Source organism: Diabrotica undecimpunctata, chromosome 3 (genome assembly GCF_040954645.1).
Source record: "Diabrotica undecimpunctata isolate CICGRU chromosome 3, icDiaUnde3, whole genome shotgun sequence".
Taxonomy (NCBI): domain Eukaryota; kingdom Metazoa; phylum Arthropoda; class Insecta; order Coleoptera; family Chrysomelidae; genus Diabrotica; species Diabrotica undecimpunctata.
The window spans coordinates 104,104,523-104,122,560 of record NC_092805.1 but is presented as its reverse complement, the minus strand read 5'-3'; the positions used below and the strand labels follow the sequence as shown (position 1 = coordinate 104,122,560).

Genomic DNA, 18,038 nt, shown 5'->3' with positions numbered 1-18,038 from the left:
CAAGCAATGCAATGTCCCCAACCAGTCCCGCTCCTCCAACTACATATACTCAGTTTTCGACCTACTAAACCTGCTCTTTAATATCCATTCTCCTTAACCTTCATCTATCGATGTTTCTTACATGTGTACACGATGTACATTAACTTTAGTTCTTACAGTCCTGAATTTCCCCTTTATCTTTATACAAGAGTTGTGCCAAGAGCAGGACATCAGTCTGCAAATGCATTATCGTGTTTGAGAATGGAGTGATTGGGAAGACGAGTGGTTTGCTAAAAAGCAGTATTTAGTCAGAGTGGGCGAAGAAGTTTGTTAGCCATGCCGTCTTGAGGGGTACCTTCGCATGTTTACAGTTATACTTATGGCAACGGCTCTTTTGATTAAACATTTTTGGCTTTCAGATTATTAATATGTGCGATATCTTAGTGGCGTCGTTTCTAATGTGTTAAAAGACTCATCAGGAAGTTCGTTTCCAGCCAAGTTAAGAAGTTTGGTCGGGAGGAAAGGAACTTTATTTGTGGGATGCCTGGTAAGTATGTGCTCTCATCGGTGGCAAGATTTTTGGAGGACCTCCTTTGCTCTGATGTTGGACCTCTTTATAGTTCGTAAGACGTAACTCTTGCCAAGGAAGCGAATTTTGCTCTCTATGTTAGGAATATTCGAGATTTGGTGGATTAATGCCGACTGATAGTCTGCACGTTTCCCCATGATCTTCCTCAAGATTTTACATTTTGTGGCCATGATGGCGTTTATTGAGTGCGGAGTAAAGAACACCCCTGTATTCAATTATCGGTCTGATGTACGTTTTATGTGTAGAAGAATTTTGCTTTGTGCGCTACCAAATTTGCCTGATAGTGCTCCTAAGAGTGTAGCCCTCCTTGTCACCCTGTTTAGAGTAAGATTTAGTTCGGTGTCCCAGTTGAGGTTCCTCTGAAATTTAACGCCCAAATAGGAAACCGTCCTTTGAAAGGGAAGCCTAGCTCCGTATAGCTCTATCAGGTTGCCCTCGTATTCAAATCGGCAAGCACCCGGTATATGAAGAGGATGGCTTGTGTCTTGGTTGGATTGAGGGTGACTCTCCATTTGTTGCACCATTTGACTATTTTATCAAGTTGGGCTTGTGACCTGTTAAACACAGAGCTGTTCCTCATCGTTTCGTCAACTGTGCCTGAGGAGAGTAGTGTACTATCATTGGCATAGAGAAGGGTAGTTTCATTTTGGTCTGTAGCGCGGGGGAGGTCGCTCTTGTAAACTGTGTATAGGATTGGTGCTAAAATTGAGCCTTGTGGAGTGAATGGCGTGGAGAATTTATTATTGATTATAACTCTTATGGTTTGATTGGAGAGATATAAGTGGATTGTTTTTAGAAATGAGGTTGGCAGTCCAGGATATCTCTGAAATATGGGTATAATATCACTCCGGGGTTAACAAGGATTCTGAAAAGTGTTGAAAATAGCTTTGGTAATAATAATAACAACATTAAACTTAATGTGGCTTGTAGATCAGCCCTAACAATTAATAATGTTTATTCTAAGATAAAAGATAAGACTCCCATAGATAGGCTTAGTAACATTGTCTACAACATTCCATGCCTCTCTTGCAACAATTCCTACATCGGCCAAACATCTCAATTATTGAAATCACGTATTACACTACACAAAAGTGATTCTCGACTTCACCCTGACCGTTGTGCATTAGCCAAACATGTCCATTCCACTGGTCATCTCATGGACTATACTAACACTACAATTCTCCACCGTGAGAACAATAAATCTACGAGAGAGTTCAGATAACTAACTTGACTGATATATCCATTAACAACTAACCTACCTTTATAATTAATTTTTATTAACTAAAAAAGATAACATTCCCTTGCTTTTCTTAGATACATCTCAATAAGATATAATAATACATGAACAATAGAATATAATTAAAAAAGAAAATCAAAATAATATTTCCCTATACTGGGATTTAATTTCATTCGTTTTTACCAATGAACCTTAACGACATAAAGATTCATAAGAACTACTTGAATTTATCAGCGCATGCTTTCTGGCTAAAACGGAACCTCACTTTTAAACTTTCTAACAATTAAAAATTTGTATACATTTTGTAAAAATTTCTAACAATTAAAAATTGATACTCATTAGAGTCTTTCTCGCAGATTTCCCCAATATTTAAGAGTTTACTATTTAACTTATCTACAAAGATTAAATTTCTTTTCTATATATATATATATATATATATATATATATATATACATATATATATATATATATACATATATACATATATGAGGAGGTAACATGCAAACAGCCGTAAGTCACACAAAAATCAAAGTTGAGTTAGATGTGCCAATGCATTGTTCTGTTGTAGCCAAAGTGGTTTATTTTATCTGATTCATGCAAAAATTATTACCCATGGTAAAAGCATATTAAAAACCACCTTTACATGCAAAACAACTTATTTCCACTATACTGGTTCATGCTAACCAGCTTATTTCCAACCAACCAATAGGAGCTCTGCAACTGCCACTTAGCTGACCCAGTGAGACTTACAAATTGTTAGGGTTTATTAGAGGTTATGTGAGGGTTTATTGGCAAAGTATTTAAAAAAAATTAGTAATTACTTTATTATTTAAAGAACAATGGATGGGGCAGGTGGAAATGTAAGGACTAGAAAGAGAAGAGTACAGGAGGAAAAAGGAAAAGTGAACAAATTACCAAGTATGTAGCTCCTAAAAGAGCACTAGTTTTTGTACCGTTTAAGCACAGCAATACACGTTTAACGTGCGTAAAAATAAGGCCTATTTACATCAGCACTTTCAAAGAAGAGTTTTATAAAGTTCCGGACACGAAAAGACAAGACAATATAATTTCCACTCTGATTTATACAACACAAATCAAAATACATAGGCCTAGGTAGGGAAACAAAAAGAAAAAACCTGGACCCAAGCGAAAGTACTTAATATGTACAATACTTTTTTCCAACTGTCTTTGGTGCTAAGAATTTTGTATATTTAAAATTTTTTCGCACTGTTGTTGGTATTGAAGAAACTACACTGCGCGCCACGAAAAAGATGCCACCTAGAATTTTGTAAGAATTTTTCAATAACTTTAAGTTTATACACTTTATTCTATTGTAACTAAATTCCCACAATGCAGAAACACTTTAAGCGTCTTTTAGGCACCGACAAACGGTGCCAACAGGTTAATTAAGGGTAATAAGTTTGCAGAATTGATATCAGTTTTACGACTTCGGATAAAGCCCGTATTGCCTGTACCTTATTTTTCTTGGAATATGGCTATTCTGTTTTTCCAAAACCTTTCACTAGTGTACAATTGTTCGAAGAGCAAACTTGAGCAATTTTTAAATTAAAAACTATGGCTGAGAAATTTTCTAGATCTGTTCAAATTGTTACTTTGATTGGTAATGGAATGAGTCAAAGAGAAGTGGCCAGACAGCTTGGAGTCAGTCGTTGTATGGTCCTAAAAATTTACCAACGATTCGTAGAGACTGGATCTCACGAACAACGACCAGGATCAGGCCCGAGAAGACCGTTCTTTACAACGCACTTCTTTGCAAAATCGGTTCTTTACGGCTAGATCAATCCAAAACCGCTTTCAAAATGCTCACAGGTGGACTTTAAGCACTTCTACCGTGAGGGAATTTGGTCCAAGGGCTCGCTGTCCAGGAACAGGACCTTTGTTAACAGCAGCAGATCGACAACAGTTTGCTAGAGACCACGAGTAATGGACGAATAGAAGATTGGAAAAATGTTTTGTTTAGTTATCCAGGATGGTTCTTTATGGCTCAAATGGTCGCATCAAAACATACTGAAGACGTGGGGAATGATATGCTGCTTGTGTTCGACGAGTACGTGTTGCTTTTGGAGGAGGTTCGGTAATGTTTTGGGCAGGCATTTCATTCGAGGGCCGTACTGATCTCGTATTTATTGATAGAGGAGCGTTGAATGCACACCGATACATTACCGCAATTCTAGACGAGCATGTAATGCCTTTTGCTGGCTTTGTCGGCGAAATCTTTATTTCTATGCAGGACAACGCGCGGCCACACATAGCCTGGATGGTAACGCAATATCTGGAAACTTCGGTGTGCCAAAAATGAACTGGCCGGCTCAAAATCCAGATTTGAACCCGATTGAACATGTTTGGGACCAACTCAAACGAAGGGTAAGAAACAGAATATTGATCAATTCAATGCCAAATCGAATGAGGAGTGTAATTCAAAATAGAGGTGGTAATACACAGTATTAATAATCACGACTTAATTTTATAAAGAAAACAGAAAAAATGTAGAATGTTAATTTTTTTTTATTTTTCAATAAAAGCATTATTTTGGAAGAAGTTATTTTTTGACATTTGTTATTTAAAAAATGATTGCATACTGCTTTAGAACATACTCTTTAAACTCCACAAGGAAACTAAATTCTGTAGCTGTGGCTGTATACCATGTATCACAAAAATTTCTTATTAAAATCCTTTATAAAAGGTATATAATTAAAAAACACAATCGGGTTATGTCATAAAGACAGAACGATTTTGGAATCCATATTCCATCATCAGTGTCTAGGTATACATGTTTAAAGCCACTAAATATCTGGGTAACAACCTGTTAAAAGTTGTAGGTTAAAATTAGGTTTACATTATTTGATCTTATGTACTAAGATGTTAAAGTTACCAGTGGATTTGATAACATGGCAACGTACGACTCTACATGAAGTAGAGTCTTAGAACTTCATAGATATTTAGTGGCTTTAAACATGTATACCTAGACACTGATGATGGAATATGGATTTTATAAACCTTTTAATAAAATATATATATATTTTTAATAAAAAATATTCTTAAACATTACACAAACATCTAATGACAATCACTTTGTGGTATGATTCGTAAAAATTAAAAAATGGCAAAAATTTTAGGCGGCCTCTTTTTCGTGACGCGCAGTGTACAATAAAAACATAGCCAAATAAGTGCATTTTGGGTTTGCTGTTGAAGGAAAAAGAGGAGGTAACTAAGATTATATCTGAGTAGTAAGTTAAGTATTAGTAAACTAAGTAAAACATTAACATAGGTTTTAAGTCACCTGCCTCCGATACTTACAGTACGTGCTGCCTTTTCAAAGATTAAATTAAGCACAGTCTGCTGAAAAAGCGCAGCTAATGGTTGAAAAGCGGATTCATTCAAGAAGAGCAAAGGCGTTTTATTAGTGCTTGGAAACAGATGTTTCACATTCTGTGAACTTTGATTTTCAACAAATTCAGCCACAACCTAAAAGTCCAATTCAAGATTACATTATTACAGACAACTTTGGTTTTATACCTTTTGTATTACTGATCTAAAAACTCAAAACCACATGTTCTACACTTGGACAGAGAAGCAAGCAGGAAAAGGCAGTGGCTTTTCCTGCTTGCTTCTCTAAAAGGCTCTCTTTAACTATTTGAAAGAAGCTGATGTTTAGGGCTGTTCTGTACTAAGGTTGTTTAGCGATGATTGTTTTTCTTAAAATAAAAATAATATTGTTCTGAGAACACGGATTTATTATTTGGAAATGCACAAAACATAAATCCAAAGGATTTTATTGTATTTTGTTGTACGCGGGCATAGTTTTTTACCTGCCGATCGGGTTTTTAGAGGAGCAAAAAAACCCATATTTTTAATTTAACAGGAATACCATGACATCTACAGTGGTATAGGCAAGGTAAGCGCACTAGGAGAAGATTGACCACTTATTGATACTAAGAAGCTAAGTGAATACTATAAGGATATCCAATCAATTAGTAAACTGAAGAGAATTGAAATATGCTACCGGACACAAGAAGAAATTGAACCCTTTCGAAAAAAGGGAAAAGGAAAGTCTTACAAAAATATTGTGTTGGTAAGAGACTTGAAAAACTACAAGTATGAAGGAAAAGAGTCTTTTCCTGCCCTTCTTGATTATCATTGGGCGTGAATATTTCTCTTAGATGAATGACGAATTTGATTCTCTTTATTGATTCTGGCCTAATTACCATTTTCTATATCTTTGGTTTCTTCTTAAGCTTTGTTCCCTTAATTATTATTTTGCTCTTATCACTTTGATATTTTTATATGGGATGTCACAATTGATTGTAATAGAAATAACATTTTATATGCCACAAGAAAACACTTTCAGAACTGTGAACACTTGTTAGATTACTTAGTTATTTTCGTTATTATGAAAGGGAATAAAACAAGGTATTTAATAACATATTCTTTATTATTTATTCTTAATATATTATTTTTAATTAAAATATCACTCACACATTTTTTATTTTAAGCCATATCATACTTTTATTAATAACATATATATACACACAATAAAAACTATTAAGTTTTTCTTTCTAACCGATTGCATGAGTGCAATAATGGAATCTCAGTAAAAAATTAGAATCAAGAAGTCGATTCGAACTTTTTACATTGTTTATTTACAATCAACAACATAACTATTCAACATTATATGCCTATGTGTAAAAGTAAATGATACGCTCCCGAGCCATAGGATGCGTTCACTTAAATTTACGTCAGGTACCAAGACTAGTTTAAAAAAGACATAACTTAAATTTAATATTAAGGAAGTGTTAAATTATGTAGTATTAAACAAAATAAAAAATTACTATGTTTGAATAGTTATGTTGCTTTTTAGCAAATGTTAAGAAATTGTATTTCTCAACATTTGGTTAAGATTCTTGGACAAAAGTTAAGATACACGGCTCAAATTTAATTAAAATAAAACAGTATTTAAATATGAACGTTTTTAATCGAGAATTAGATATTTATTAACACATATCAAAAGTAACATTTGTTCTTATAACTTTGTAAAAATATTATATGTAGCTAGTTATTCGAACTTAGTTAGATATTTTAAAATACTTCTTAAAACACTAAAAAGTCTTTTAATAAGTAGTGTTGTGTAAAACGTGTAATCTTTTTTACTTGAACAAATCGTAGCCCTGATATGTAGAAACAAAATGTCTAGCTTTACCATAAAAAATAAATGATTAACACATACAAATGTTAATATATGTTTTGAGCTGTGTACTCATTGGCGTTTTTCTTTTTGGTTAATGCATGTATGAATTTTTTGTCGGAAAGTTCAAACACCCACTTCTAGGAATTCATACATGTTTATTTCCAAAAATAATTTTAAACTGTATTACATTTTTGACAGTCGAACAGATATCACCCAAATCACAAAAATACCTATTCTGGGTATAACACTTAACCTGAAATTTGTACTGATAGTTAAATTCATTAACAATATCAGGTGCCATACAAAGTTAGCTTCACTCCTGTTTCTTTATTATGTCAAAAGATATAATTTGAATTGATATTGTATATCATTGTACTAAAACAACATTCAGCATCTTGAAATTATGTGGAATTATAGATGGCGAAAAGAAATAAACAGTTTTTACATCTTTTTTTATTACAGCCAACCGTTTAATTTTATATCTATATATTAGTTAATCAACTCTGCCTTTTTTTTACTTATTGCTGTTTTGATTTAGTATATATCTTTACATTCAATATGCAACATTAGTGATGACTCATCCATTTTTGAAGTTAGAACAAGGTTTGAAATCCCAACAGTCCCACAGCAGTTAATTTTAAAGCCTCAAAATCACTTAAGTAATTTTGTACTTTTATGCAATACATGAAATTAGGGGAGGCTTATGTTTAACTTTGGACGCAGAAGGCTGGATAATGATGCAGTAGACCCCTGCAGAGATTATATATCTCATTAAATGTTTCCAGGCAAATCTTTCTTCCATTTATACAATTTATTGCAATAAAACAAGCCTAAATACATAAAAAACATAAATTTTAGTGACAATAGCAAATAATTTGATTAGAATTTAAACGTGGAAGACCAAAGCCCCATTAATATTTTGCAAATATTAGTCTTATCATATATATATCAATTTATCAATAACGAAAAAAAAAATGTTTTCTTGAATTATAGAAAAATTTATAATTTCATGCCAAACCTACATCTTCCAGAATACTGAATGTTTGTGTTATTATTTGCCTTGTGTATATTCTTTTTAAAAATCCAGTGATAGGTTAGGTTAAAAAATAAGTCAAAAGAAATGTTTGATATAAAAGTAGCAACTTTCTGTGACACTCTGTATAAATACATTTCGTAATACAGTTTGATGGGAGGGTAAGATTTTGTTATTACTTATCCAAAATTTTGAAATGAATAAATGACGAATTTTATACTACAATATTTAATATAAAACACTGAACTTCTATTGGTATTTTAGCTTTTATGATTTTTATTATCTGTATTGTCATTACTATGTACCATGATATTTACATTTTAATTTTGGTGGCATGGCAGTTCTTAGTCTTGAATTTATGATTAGGGGATGACAAATGTCATCTAATGCCAGAGAATGACATCGACTAGTGATTTTTTTTACCCATTGGTCGAACCGACAGTCTGGAATACCTACTTTGAAAACTACCTGAAATTCAGTATTTCTTGCTAAAGAGCAAGTTCCAATCACCTTCAGCTGTCGAGAACTACCTGATTAATTTCATATTTGTCTAAAAATAATAGCAATAATCGGCAATATATTCTCTTTTTTATTTTTTACCTCATTTTAATTGAAATCACTATGTTTAACATTAAAAACAAAAACTTAGACAATTGTGTTTAACTTCATTGATTAATTTTTAAAACTGGATATAAATAAATATCGGATGGATATTGAGATGAAAAATAAATGAAATGGGAAGGGGCGACAATTTTAACTTTTACAAAAGTTTATGAATCGAAATAAGTAGCTTTCCCAACATAGAGCGATTCTTAATCATTTTGATCACCTGAAGTAAAATACTATAAATCAATTAGAGGCATTTTAAAACAATGACCACCCATGTACCAAAAGTAAATCTTTACTCACTCTAAATGACCGCGCCTAAAGTGGTTATTAATCTGCGATTTTTCTGCAGCAGGGATGCAATATCTCGCAGTTGTCACTAAAAGAAACACAAATAATTTTTGTGGTTTGTAAATTGCCACTAATTTCCTCGTATCACTTTAATATATGGTCAGAAAATGTAACAATGGTCTTGTGCGATGTTATTAGTGTGCTAGTATATTAGAATAAACCAGAATTATGATATACCGCTGATAGAAAAAAATAGAACACCCTAGATTTAACTAAACGATCATAGGCAGAAACATCGAAATGGATGAATGGAAAGAAGAAACAAGTAAATTCGAACTTGGAATTAATAGACATGGTAGTATAATGCGTTGCAAGATATAATAGAAAATCGTCTCGTATTGTAGATAAAGTGAAGCCCAAATAAACTATGAAAATTTATGGATGTTTAAGTCCGATGCTTTCAGATGCAGATAATGGACAAATCAACAAAAAAAAATTAAAGTCGAAACAAACCGAAATAACCTTGGAACCAGATAAGCACTATTTAGTATTCCGGTTATGGTACAGAGATGTCGACCATCCAGTTTACACATTTTTTATTGATTTGGAGAAGGTCTTTGATCGAGTAAAATATACTGAAACGGTAGCCATTCTTCAACAGATAGGTATTGATGATAAAGACCTACATATCATTAAAAATCTTTACTGGCATCAACGTTCAAACGTCAGGATTGGTCAGGATAATTCCGAGTTTCAAATATGAAGAGGAGTAAGACAGGCAATGGCGTCAAATTTGAGGTACGCGGATGACACGGTGTTAATTGCAAAACACGTGTAATGAATACAGAGTGAAGCTAAACACTACAAAGACAAAGGTAATGGTTGTCAGTAAAACATCAATAAATCAGAAGTAGTAAAAGCTTATGCAGATCAGTTGAAGAGAACCAACAACATCCCTTATCTTGGTTGTAATCTAAATGAGAATTGGTCTTCTCTAAATGAGAAGGCTAGAGCTGCATATTTTAAGATGGATAAAATCTTATGTTGAAACAATATTACTTTGAGACTGACAATTAAATTAGTAAGATGTTATGTGTTCTTTATTCTTTTATATGGTGTCGAAAGCTGGACTGTAACGGATACACTTCTCAGAAAACTTAAATCCTCTGAAATCTGGGTGTATCGGAGAATACTACGAACAAGTTAGAGTTGGCGACGAGGTTGTTTTGCAGCGGATGGGAAAAGTTACGGAAGTGGCCGGAACAGTTAAAAATCGAAAACTGGAATAGTTTGGTCATGTTATGCGTCGTCCAGAGAGATACAATATACTTCATTTAATAATACAAGGTAAGATATACGGAAGAAGTGAGCCAGGTCGAAGAATAATGTCATGGCTTAGAAACCTGAGGGAATGGTTCTTACGAGCTGCCGCCAACAAAATTAGTATAACCAATTTGATAGCCAACGCACGATAATCGAGCTTGGCACAGGAAGAAGAAATGGGTTATATGTTATCAGGAATAAAATTAAAATTATAATTCCTTATGGTACCATAGGGGACAAAATCAATTAAAAATGGAAGGGGGTAGGTAGTATGCTAATAAGCCTTCCTTCGAAATAAGTTCTGAAAATTAATATAAAAATATTTTTTATGTTGACACTGAGTATATTAATAGAGCTAAAAAAGGAATTGCCTTCTTCCGAAGCTATAAAGGAAGCTATTTTGTAAGTTGCAATACTTTTTTTTACTAAACAGACATTTTATATTAATATTTTTGATATATACCAATGGAAATCTTGTAATGGTAAGTGTTTTTATACTTTTCTTCAAGTATTACTAGTTTTTACTCAACAATTACTCAATTTTTACTCAATTCTGATCTGTGAACGATTTACGGGTTGCCAGAGGTTTGCGCTTACTAGATTATCTTGTTGAAATGGACTATATATAAGGTTATGGCCTCTGATGTTTTGTAGTTAGTTTGACAGTGACGTTTCAAATGACTTTTTTGTCGAAGAAGATTCTCGAAAAATCGTTACTTTAAGTTGTTTCTTGGTTTACATCGTAGAATACATCAAATAACTTATTTTAAATCAACATTTTAAGACTGCCAAGGGTTTAGAATTTTGTTAAATGCAACAAAAAGGCTTTGCATTATGAAAGCGATTTATGGTTTCTATATCCTAAAGAACCCAACGTTTGATCACTTGTCACAGTAACAATCCATGCCATTCATAGAACAGTCAGATAACTAGAATTGCATTTTGGAGTCGCATTACCTTATGTAATGCAAACAATATAGAGACCAAAATTAATTATTACCAATATTTTTAGACATAAGTCGCTTTAGTGTGAATCATCCCTATTTATTACATATAGTACATAGATTGGCATTTTTAATGGTTAACAACACATAAATTATATGTAAAGCTTTTAATCGAACAGCACAATGATGTAAAACCATCACTATGGACATTTTTAGAATTGTTACAAAGTAAATTTACATCAAATATTAATCATATTTACCGTTTGAATCCGTATAAGATTTACAATTCTATATACAATTACAGATTTTTACATTTTGTAAATTTACTCTGTATAGTTACACATTTACAGCGTGTAAAAAGTTACTATGTAAGTTACATTTTTGTTCAACAAAAACATATAGTAGAAGATTAGATTATTAAGGAGAATTAGGGATTCTTAAAAATTGTAAATAAATTACTGAATCCATTTTCGGTTTCAGCAATGTATTTTGAAAATTTTCAGATTGACTATAATGTTGTCTCTGTTCAATTAGTCCAAAAATGTGTCAGTTTTTGAAATTAATAAAGGTCCAAATAATAAAAAAAACTCCAGTGAAAAGCAAAATATCTGATCAGTACTTGCGTTAGTCCTTCATTATTATCACGTTATAGAGAGCCCATACTTTTCCAGTTTCCGCTTCAATAGGTTCTTTGTTTTACTTAGTACTTTGTAGTAAACCGTTGGTAAGCGGTTGACCATAACTTTTTTTTATTATACTCCATTCTGGTTTATGCTTACGCAGTAGTACCACTGATTTAAATATTTTGTACGAATTGACACACCAATCAATTTTGTACCACGACCATCATTTTGATGATTGGAATATTAAACTTAGTACTCTTTCTTACATTTTTGATTTTTACGGTTTATAAGATTAATGAGGAACAAAAACGCAAATATACATGATCAATTTTTACATAAATATATACACATGGCAAAAATGGCATGATAGTCATATTTTTACACCTTTGAACTTGGAACACATCAACAATATTAAATTCTGTAATTCGGGATACTCCCGAATTATTTATAAAATAAATAAATTTGATTAAAAAAGTTTAGCGCAAATTTACATTTAAAAATCAACAAATATACTACTTAATATAATTAGGGGAACATCTATTTATAATTCAACAAATATTTTATAGCAAGATTCAGATAAACTATACCGACGCAAATCCACCATTTTGTTCAAAAATTAATTTACTTATATTTCCAAAATTTCTTCAAAACACTTATTAGTATTTGCTATATTTTCTCATAGAGTAGTTTTCACGAGTTATTTTTATAATAAAGGTATAATATTTGTAGACATATACAATGGTTTCGCTTTAATGAGCATAATTTTGCGTTTAAAAATATACATTAATACTAGTGATCAACATAAGCTTGTATTTAGGCTATTGGCTGAGTTTTAAATGGGTACACACAGGATCACATTGGTCAGATACGTGATATATTATTTCTTGAATTGCCCATATAAATGTTATACTATAAAGGAGACCATAGAATCAGAGTGGCCTAACTGCATATTTTTCAATATCAATTTTATCCAACCAGCCATAAGTAAATGTTCAAACCGATATTGCCACAGTGGCCAAGAATTAGTTATCAATAAAATACAGAGGATGGCAGCACAGAACTACTTTAGCTTCAGTGTAATTTTTAAACATGAGTAGTGCTATAGTAGCCTATGTGAGTTAGGGCACTGTCATAAAATAATTTTGTCAAAAATTTGACACTTAGGCCTAACTTCACGTTAATTAAAACTAGTATTTGTTTATGTTTTATTAGAATCGTGCTAGTTCAATCAAACAATCACCTTCATTTTTAATAATTATGTTAGTTAAGTAATATTAGTAGATAACTGATTATTGTTTGTATTCACTAAGATAACAAGAATCCGTGCCGATGTTGTGTCCCAATCAGGGCGATCTGGCCGGTGATTCACCGCTGAGGAGGGTGTTTTTTAGCAGGTAAGTCTCTGCTAAAAAGGCTGCCGAGGTTCTGTTTTGAATTCTCAATGCCAAAGTGGCCTCACACATTGTTAGTCTCCGACCATTTTCCTTGAATATGTAATGTTCTTATCAGTTATGCCACTCTGGTTCTCATGGCCTCAAACTCAAGGTCGAGATATATGTCAAATGAATGAACATAATTACATTATTAATTTGGGCGTATTTTCCAATTTTGCTACTGGGCAGTACCTGAGATAATCGAAAAAAAAAATCCATTTAGGTAACTAACTTAAAAAATTGACTGAACCTCGATTTGAACTTTGATGCTTAAGGTACGATTCCAACAACGACTCCAGACGGCAGTTGGTGCCGTGGCATACATTACTTTATAGTATTAATTTGTAGGAGACTGATTCTGACATATGACTGCAACTGCTGCCCAGCAGAACGTCAGTTGCTGTGCCGCCCGACACCAGACGACACACTTAAACAAACACAGTACTATCGTTAGTGCCGTCTCGTGAAGTTGGACGACATGGAAGTATTGACAAATGAAGAAAGTGGTGATTATTTTATTGATCTAGTGTCTAAATATCCCTGTTTATTCGACTACTAAAATGCGAATTATAAAAATTCACATCTCAAAGAAAATATTTGGAAGGAGATCGCCCAAAAAGTGAATAAAATCTTTTCTTAAAGTCTTCTTAAGTCTAGAGTCTAGTTAGTTAAGTACAATACAATAATACAAATCGTCGTCATCTTCTTCTTCTTGCAGTAAAACTTACAGCTTTTTGTAATCCATATTTTTTATGTAATACCCAACCTTAAGTGTTTTATGCCATCACGTAACTGAAGTAGCTGTTGCTGACTTCGGAATCAATACGACGCCTAGTACTGCCCGACGGCAACTGTAACTGCCGTGTGTAGTTGCTGTCTGCCGTCATTGTCGAAACCGTACCTTCACTGTGCGTTCTCAAAAGAGAGAAAGTGAGAGAACGAGAACAAACAAGAAATTGAGTCCTCTGTTCAGCACTATCCCTTGCAGACCACATTTAGCTATTGTTTTATGGCACTTAAGAAATTATACAGTACTTATATGAAGTATACAAAAAAACTGAAAGTTTAGTTTGCATATAATCTATATTGTATGTAAGCAAAACAAAACAATTACTGAAACCAGAAACTGATTGTTTATCGGAGGAACTACCAAAAATAGAGGCAGGAAGAAATTATTTTAGTAGTTGCAAAGTTCCAATTGAAGTAATATAATGTTTCAACGTCAATAAGAATTGTGAGTAAAATAACAGTACATAGTTGTTAGTAAATAACATGCTTTTAGCAGAGTAGTAGATCTTTTTTTAGACTTATTAACTACATAAATATATCATTTATTTTATGTAGTAGAGCTTATGTTAGGTCATAGAGCTGTTGCTGTACTTCAGCTAGCACCTACCTACGTGCCTTGTGATTAAATCAAAATCTAACAGTTAATTTTGAACTAGATACAATAAAAGTAAAACGAAAATAAATTTCAAAACAAAATCACTTTGCACAAACAATAAAAACAACACTTCAAGCATATCATTGATATTTTTGAATGCTTTGTATTTGTTATCATTCATTAGTTATCTATAGCTCATAAACTCACTTGATACTATTAATTCAATTTTGACTGGTAGTTATTTTAAATTGTCACGATTTTACTGAACCATTTCAAGATTGCTATAAGCAAATTTGAACAGTTGCTGAATTCTAAATAAAAGTTTCCCTAATTATTTTGGGCAGTATATAAACAGTCTTTTAATTTTTTCCATGGATAAGCTTAACATGTAAGTTTCTTCTAACAATGTTCACAACCCTCAACTTGTTAAGCAGGTATTTTACGATATTAGGTACCATAGTTTCCAGGAAAATTGAAAATCATAGAAAATCTCTATTACTATGAAATGCTTACTAGTAAATCACAGATGCTTTAAAGATATTATTTAAATTGGATCGAAAAGAAATTATTACTACTATCGATAACGATAGCTAGTTTGTCAGTATTAATAAAAACTAATTTGACTATAAATACTTAGGGATCCAAATTGATAAAAAAAGGGAAAACCGCATTTTATTTAAATGACAACAACAGACCTGCTATCAGTAATATTTTTGAGCAAAACATTCAGAGGAAAAGGCATGAATAAATTTGATTTGTATAATAGATAATGATTTAAAACAATATGAAACCTTAACTGATTCTTCCCCTACTTGACTTTTTTCTCATTTTGTTAAAGGAACATTTGCTGGTATAACAAACTTCAAAAAACTATTGTAACTTTGACATAATATGACAATTATGTGTGATTATGTACTGACAAAGGAGCATTTTTTGTTACCGAATAAAAAAATGTATTTTAACTCTAAATCTAAACAGTCGAAAATCTAAAAATGCATTTTTATTATTAAAATTGGATTGCCAATTTGTCAATGGTTATTTAAGATAAAAAAAAACTCAAAAACGCTTCTCGGTTATACCACAGCATAAATCATAATTACTAGAAGAGAATTTCTTCTTTTATGAAGAGAATATTGTATTTAAAGTACTTTTAATGCATACTATACTTCATCTAATTTACTAACCGTTGCACGTAAAGAAATACACAATAATATGTTTCATTTAATTTGTATAAATGCATTATAAAGCGTTTTTATGAAGAACATTTGTTCGGAATACACTGTAACTGTAATCGAACGAAGGTGATATTTTGGCATAAATTGGTAACACTTATTTGACAGTTGCGGTGTTGACACTTTTTGTACTTTATTATTTTGAATTTTAAAGTGAATACCACTCGTTTTATATTTTTGCCTATTTAAAAAAATCTGTTCTTTTTAGAACAAAATTAGTGTTTTATTTTAAAAATGTCAAGTAAGAATTTAAATAGTCGTTGTAAAGAGATGGTAGCTTCTTTGATTCATTATTTTGAACAGTTATAGATAGGATAATATAATAATGGATTCAGGATTTTTTTATACTTTGGCAACTATGTCAACTTCGATCTCTGTCAATGATAATGACATGCAACGGTAAGTAAATTAGATGGACTGTAATCAAGTACTTCCTCACTAAGAATTCCAGTCAGTTAAATCTACATATATTTTTGATATATTTTGATAAAACACAAAAGGGGAAATGCAAAAACTGCATTATGTATTGAATACAAAAAGCAAAGCACATGTATGCGACATGAAAAATGATTTTATTGAATTCATGAACGTTTATGTCATATTAATATATTACATGAAATAATAAAACTGATGGGAATAGGCACGAGGCGAACAATAAACTAGATAAAATCATGTAGAACCAATGTCTATCTAGCAATTATATATTAGCTGTAGTAAAAATATAAAAAGAGAGCAAACGAAGTCTTAGGGTCAGTTATCAATACTGACGATTATAATGTATTATTATATTTCATCTGTCTGTGATAAATGTTAAATAAATTATTTTAAACGAAGCATTGAAAAATTTTTAAAAATATATAAAATGACTAGATAAATATGTCTTGACAGAAATCAGTCACAGTAATTTGTCATTTTGCAGTATTGGCAATCTTGTCAATAAAATAAACTGAATCAAAATATAGAGACCTGCTGTCGACAAACCTTAGAGCCTAATATCGTAAAATATGATTCATAGATCACATACTGTGTCTACCCCCGCACATCCCACACTTCACCCCACACCAGTGGCACATCTTAAGAGGCGGGTACAACCAGAGACAGGGCACCAAAATCGATAGAAACGTCAAACAGAACCACCGTTTCACACAGTTCTCGTCACTACAGTCACATGGATGTTGCGCAAAGTCACCTTCTTCGTCCGAGGCGCAATGGTAGTCTATACCCTCCGCACATCCCAAGCACGTTATTCGGTTGATGGCCGTTTTGATGACATCGGGAGCGTACTCGCACGCACCGCGAGGGTTCTTATCTTCCGTATAATATTCGTGACAGTGGCGACACCTGCAAACAGAAAAGACTTCATTAAAAGAAGAAAGCAGCATTAAAGGAAAAAAGGAAATTCGTGGTTTATGTACCTTTGTCTAAATAAAATTTGTTTATATCCACAATTACTACTATATTGATATAAAAATTATATAGACATTATCATTAAATTAATATATGTAAAACATATGGCAAATTCGGCCCGCAGCCGATGTAATTAAATATACCGCCATACTTTCATGCTAGAATTGCCAGATACTCAGCCTTTTTTTACTTTTAGTTGAAAACTTTTTCAGCCATATCTCGAACTGCACATTTCTAGAATTTGCTCTTATCGATTGTCGAAATCATAGAGAGGTTACATGATAAGGAAGACATTTATAGACTCAAAAAATGGTAATGGAAATAGAGAAGACACATCACTTGATGAATCCGATACAAAATTATTAAATAGCTATAATAACGAAATCAACAATGCTGTCACAAATAAAAGAGATGCACGACCCATACAAGGGTCGGAAAATGGCGGTGTAAAAGATGATTTATTAGAGTAATAATGAAAACAAAATATGATTTCTAATTCTAATAATTAAATGCTATATTTTGAGAAAAATAAAACAATTAAAAGTAATAAATCAAGAAAGCGTTAACAGTTTAAAAAGCAGATACATAATAGAAATGTTACGACAAAGTTGCTTCACATTGACTAAAATTGAAACTAAGACACAACGTTTTAGTTAAAATTCCTGATGTTGATAGGTAATGCTTAGATTCTCGTAATGTTTTGAATGTTGTATTGCATGTACTGACTTTTAAGGGTTCCAATGCCATGATG

General features: G+C 32.3%; 1 protein-coding gene across 2 annotated transcripts in view; it reads right to left on the bottom strand.

Annotated features, from left to right (window-relative positions):
* Positions 1 to 6,252: 6,252 nt before the first annotated feature.
* Spred (Sprouty-related protein with EVH-1 domain) overlaps positions 6,253 to 18,038 on the bottom strand; it is a 183,182-nt gene continuing 171,396 nt past the window's right edge. For both annotated transcript variants that reach the window (XM_072526482.1, XM_072526483.1), the window contains exon 7: positions 6,253 to 17,221. In XM_072526482.1, coding sequence (XP_072382583.1) covers positions 16,897 to 17,221 — 325 coding nt within the window. In that variant the 3' untranslated portion in view covers positions 6,253 to 16,896. The remainder of the gene's footprint in view (positions 17,222 to 18,038) is intronic.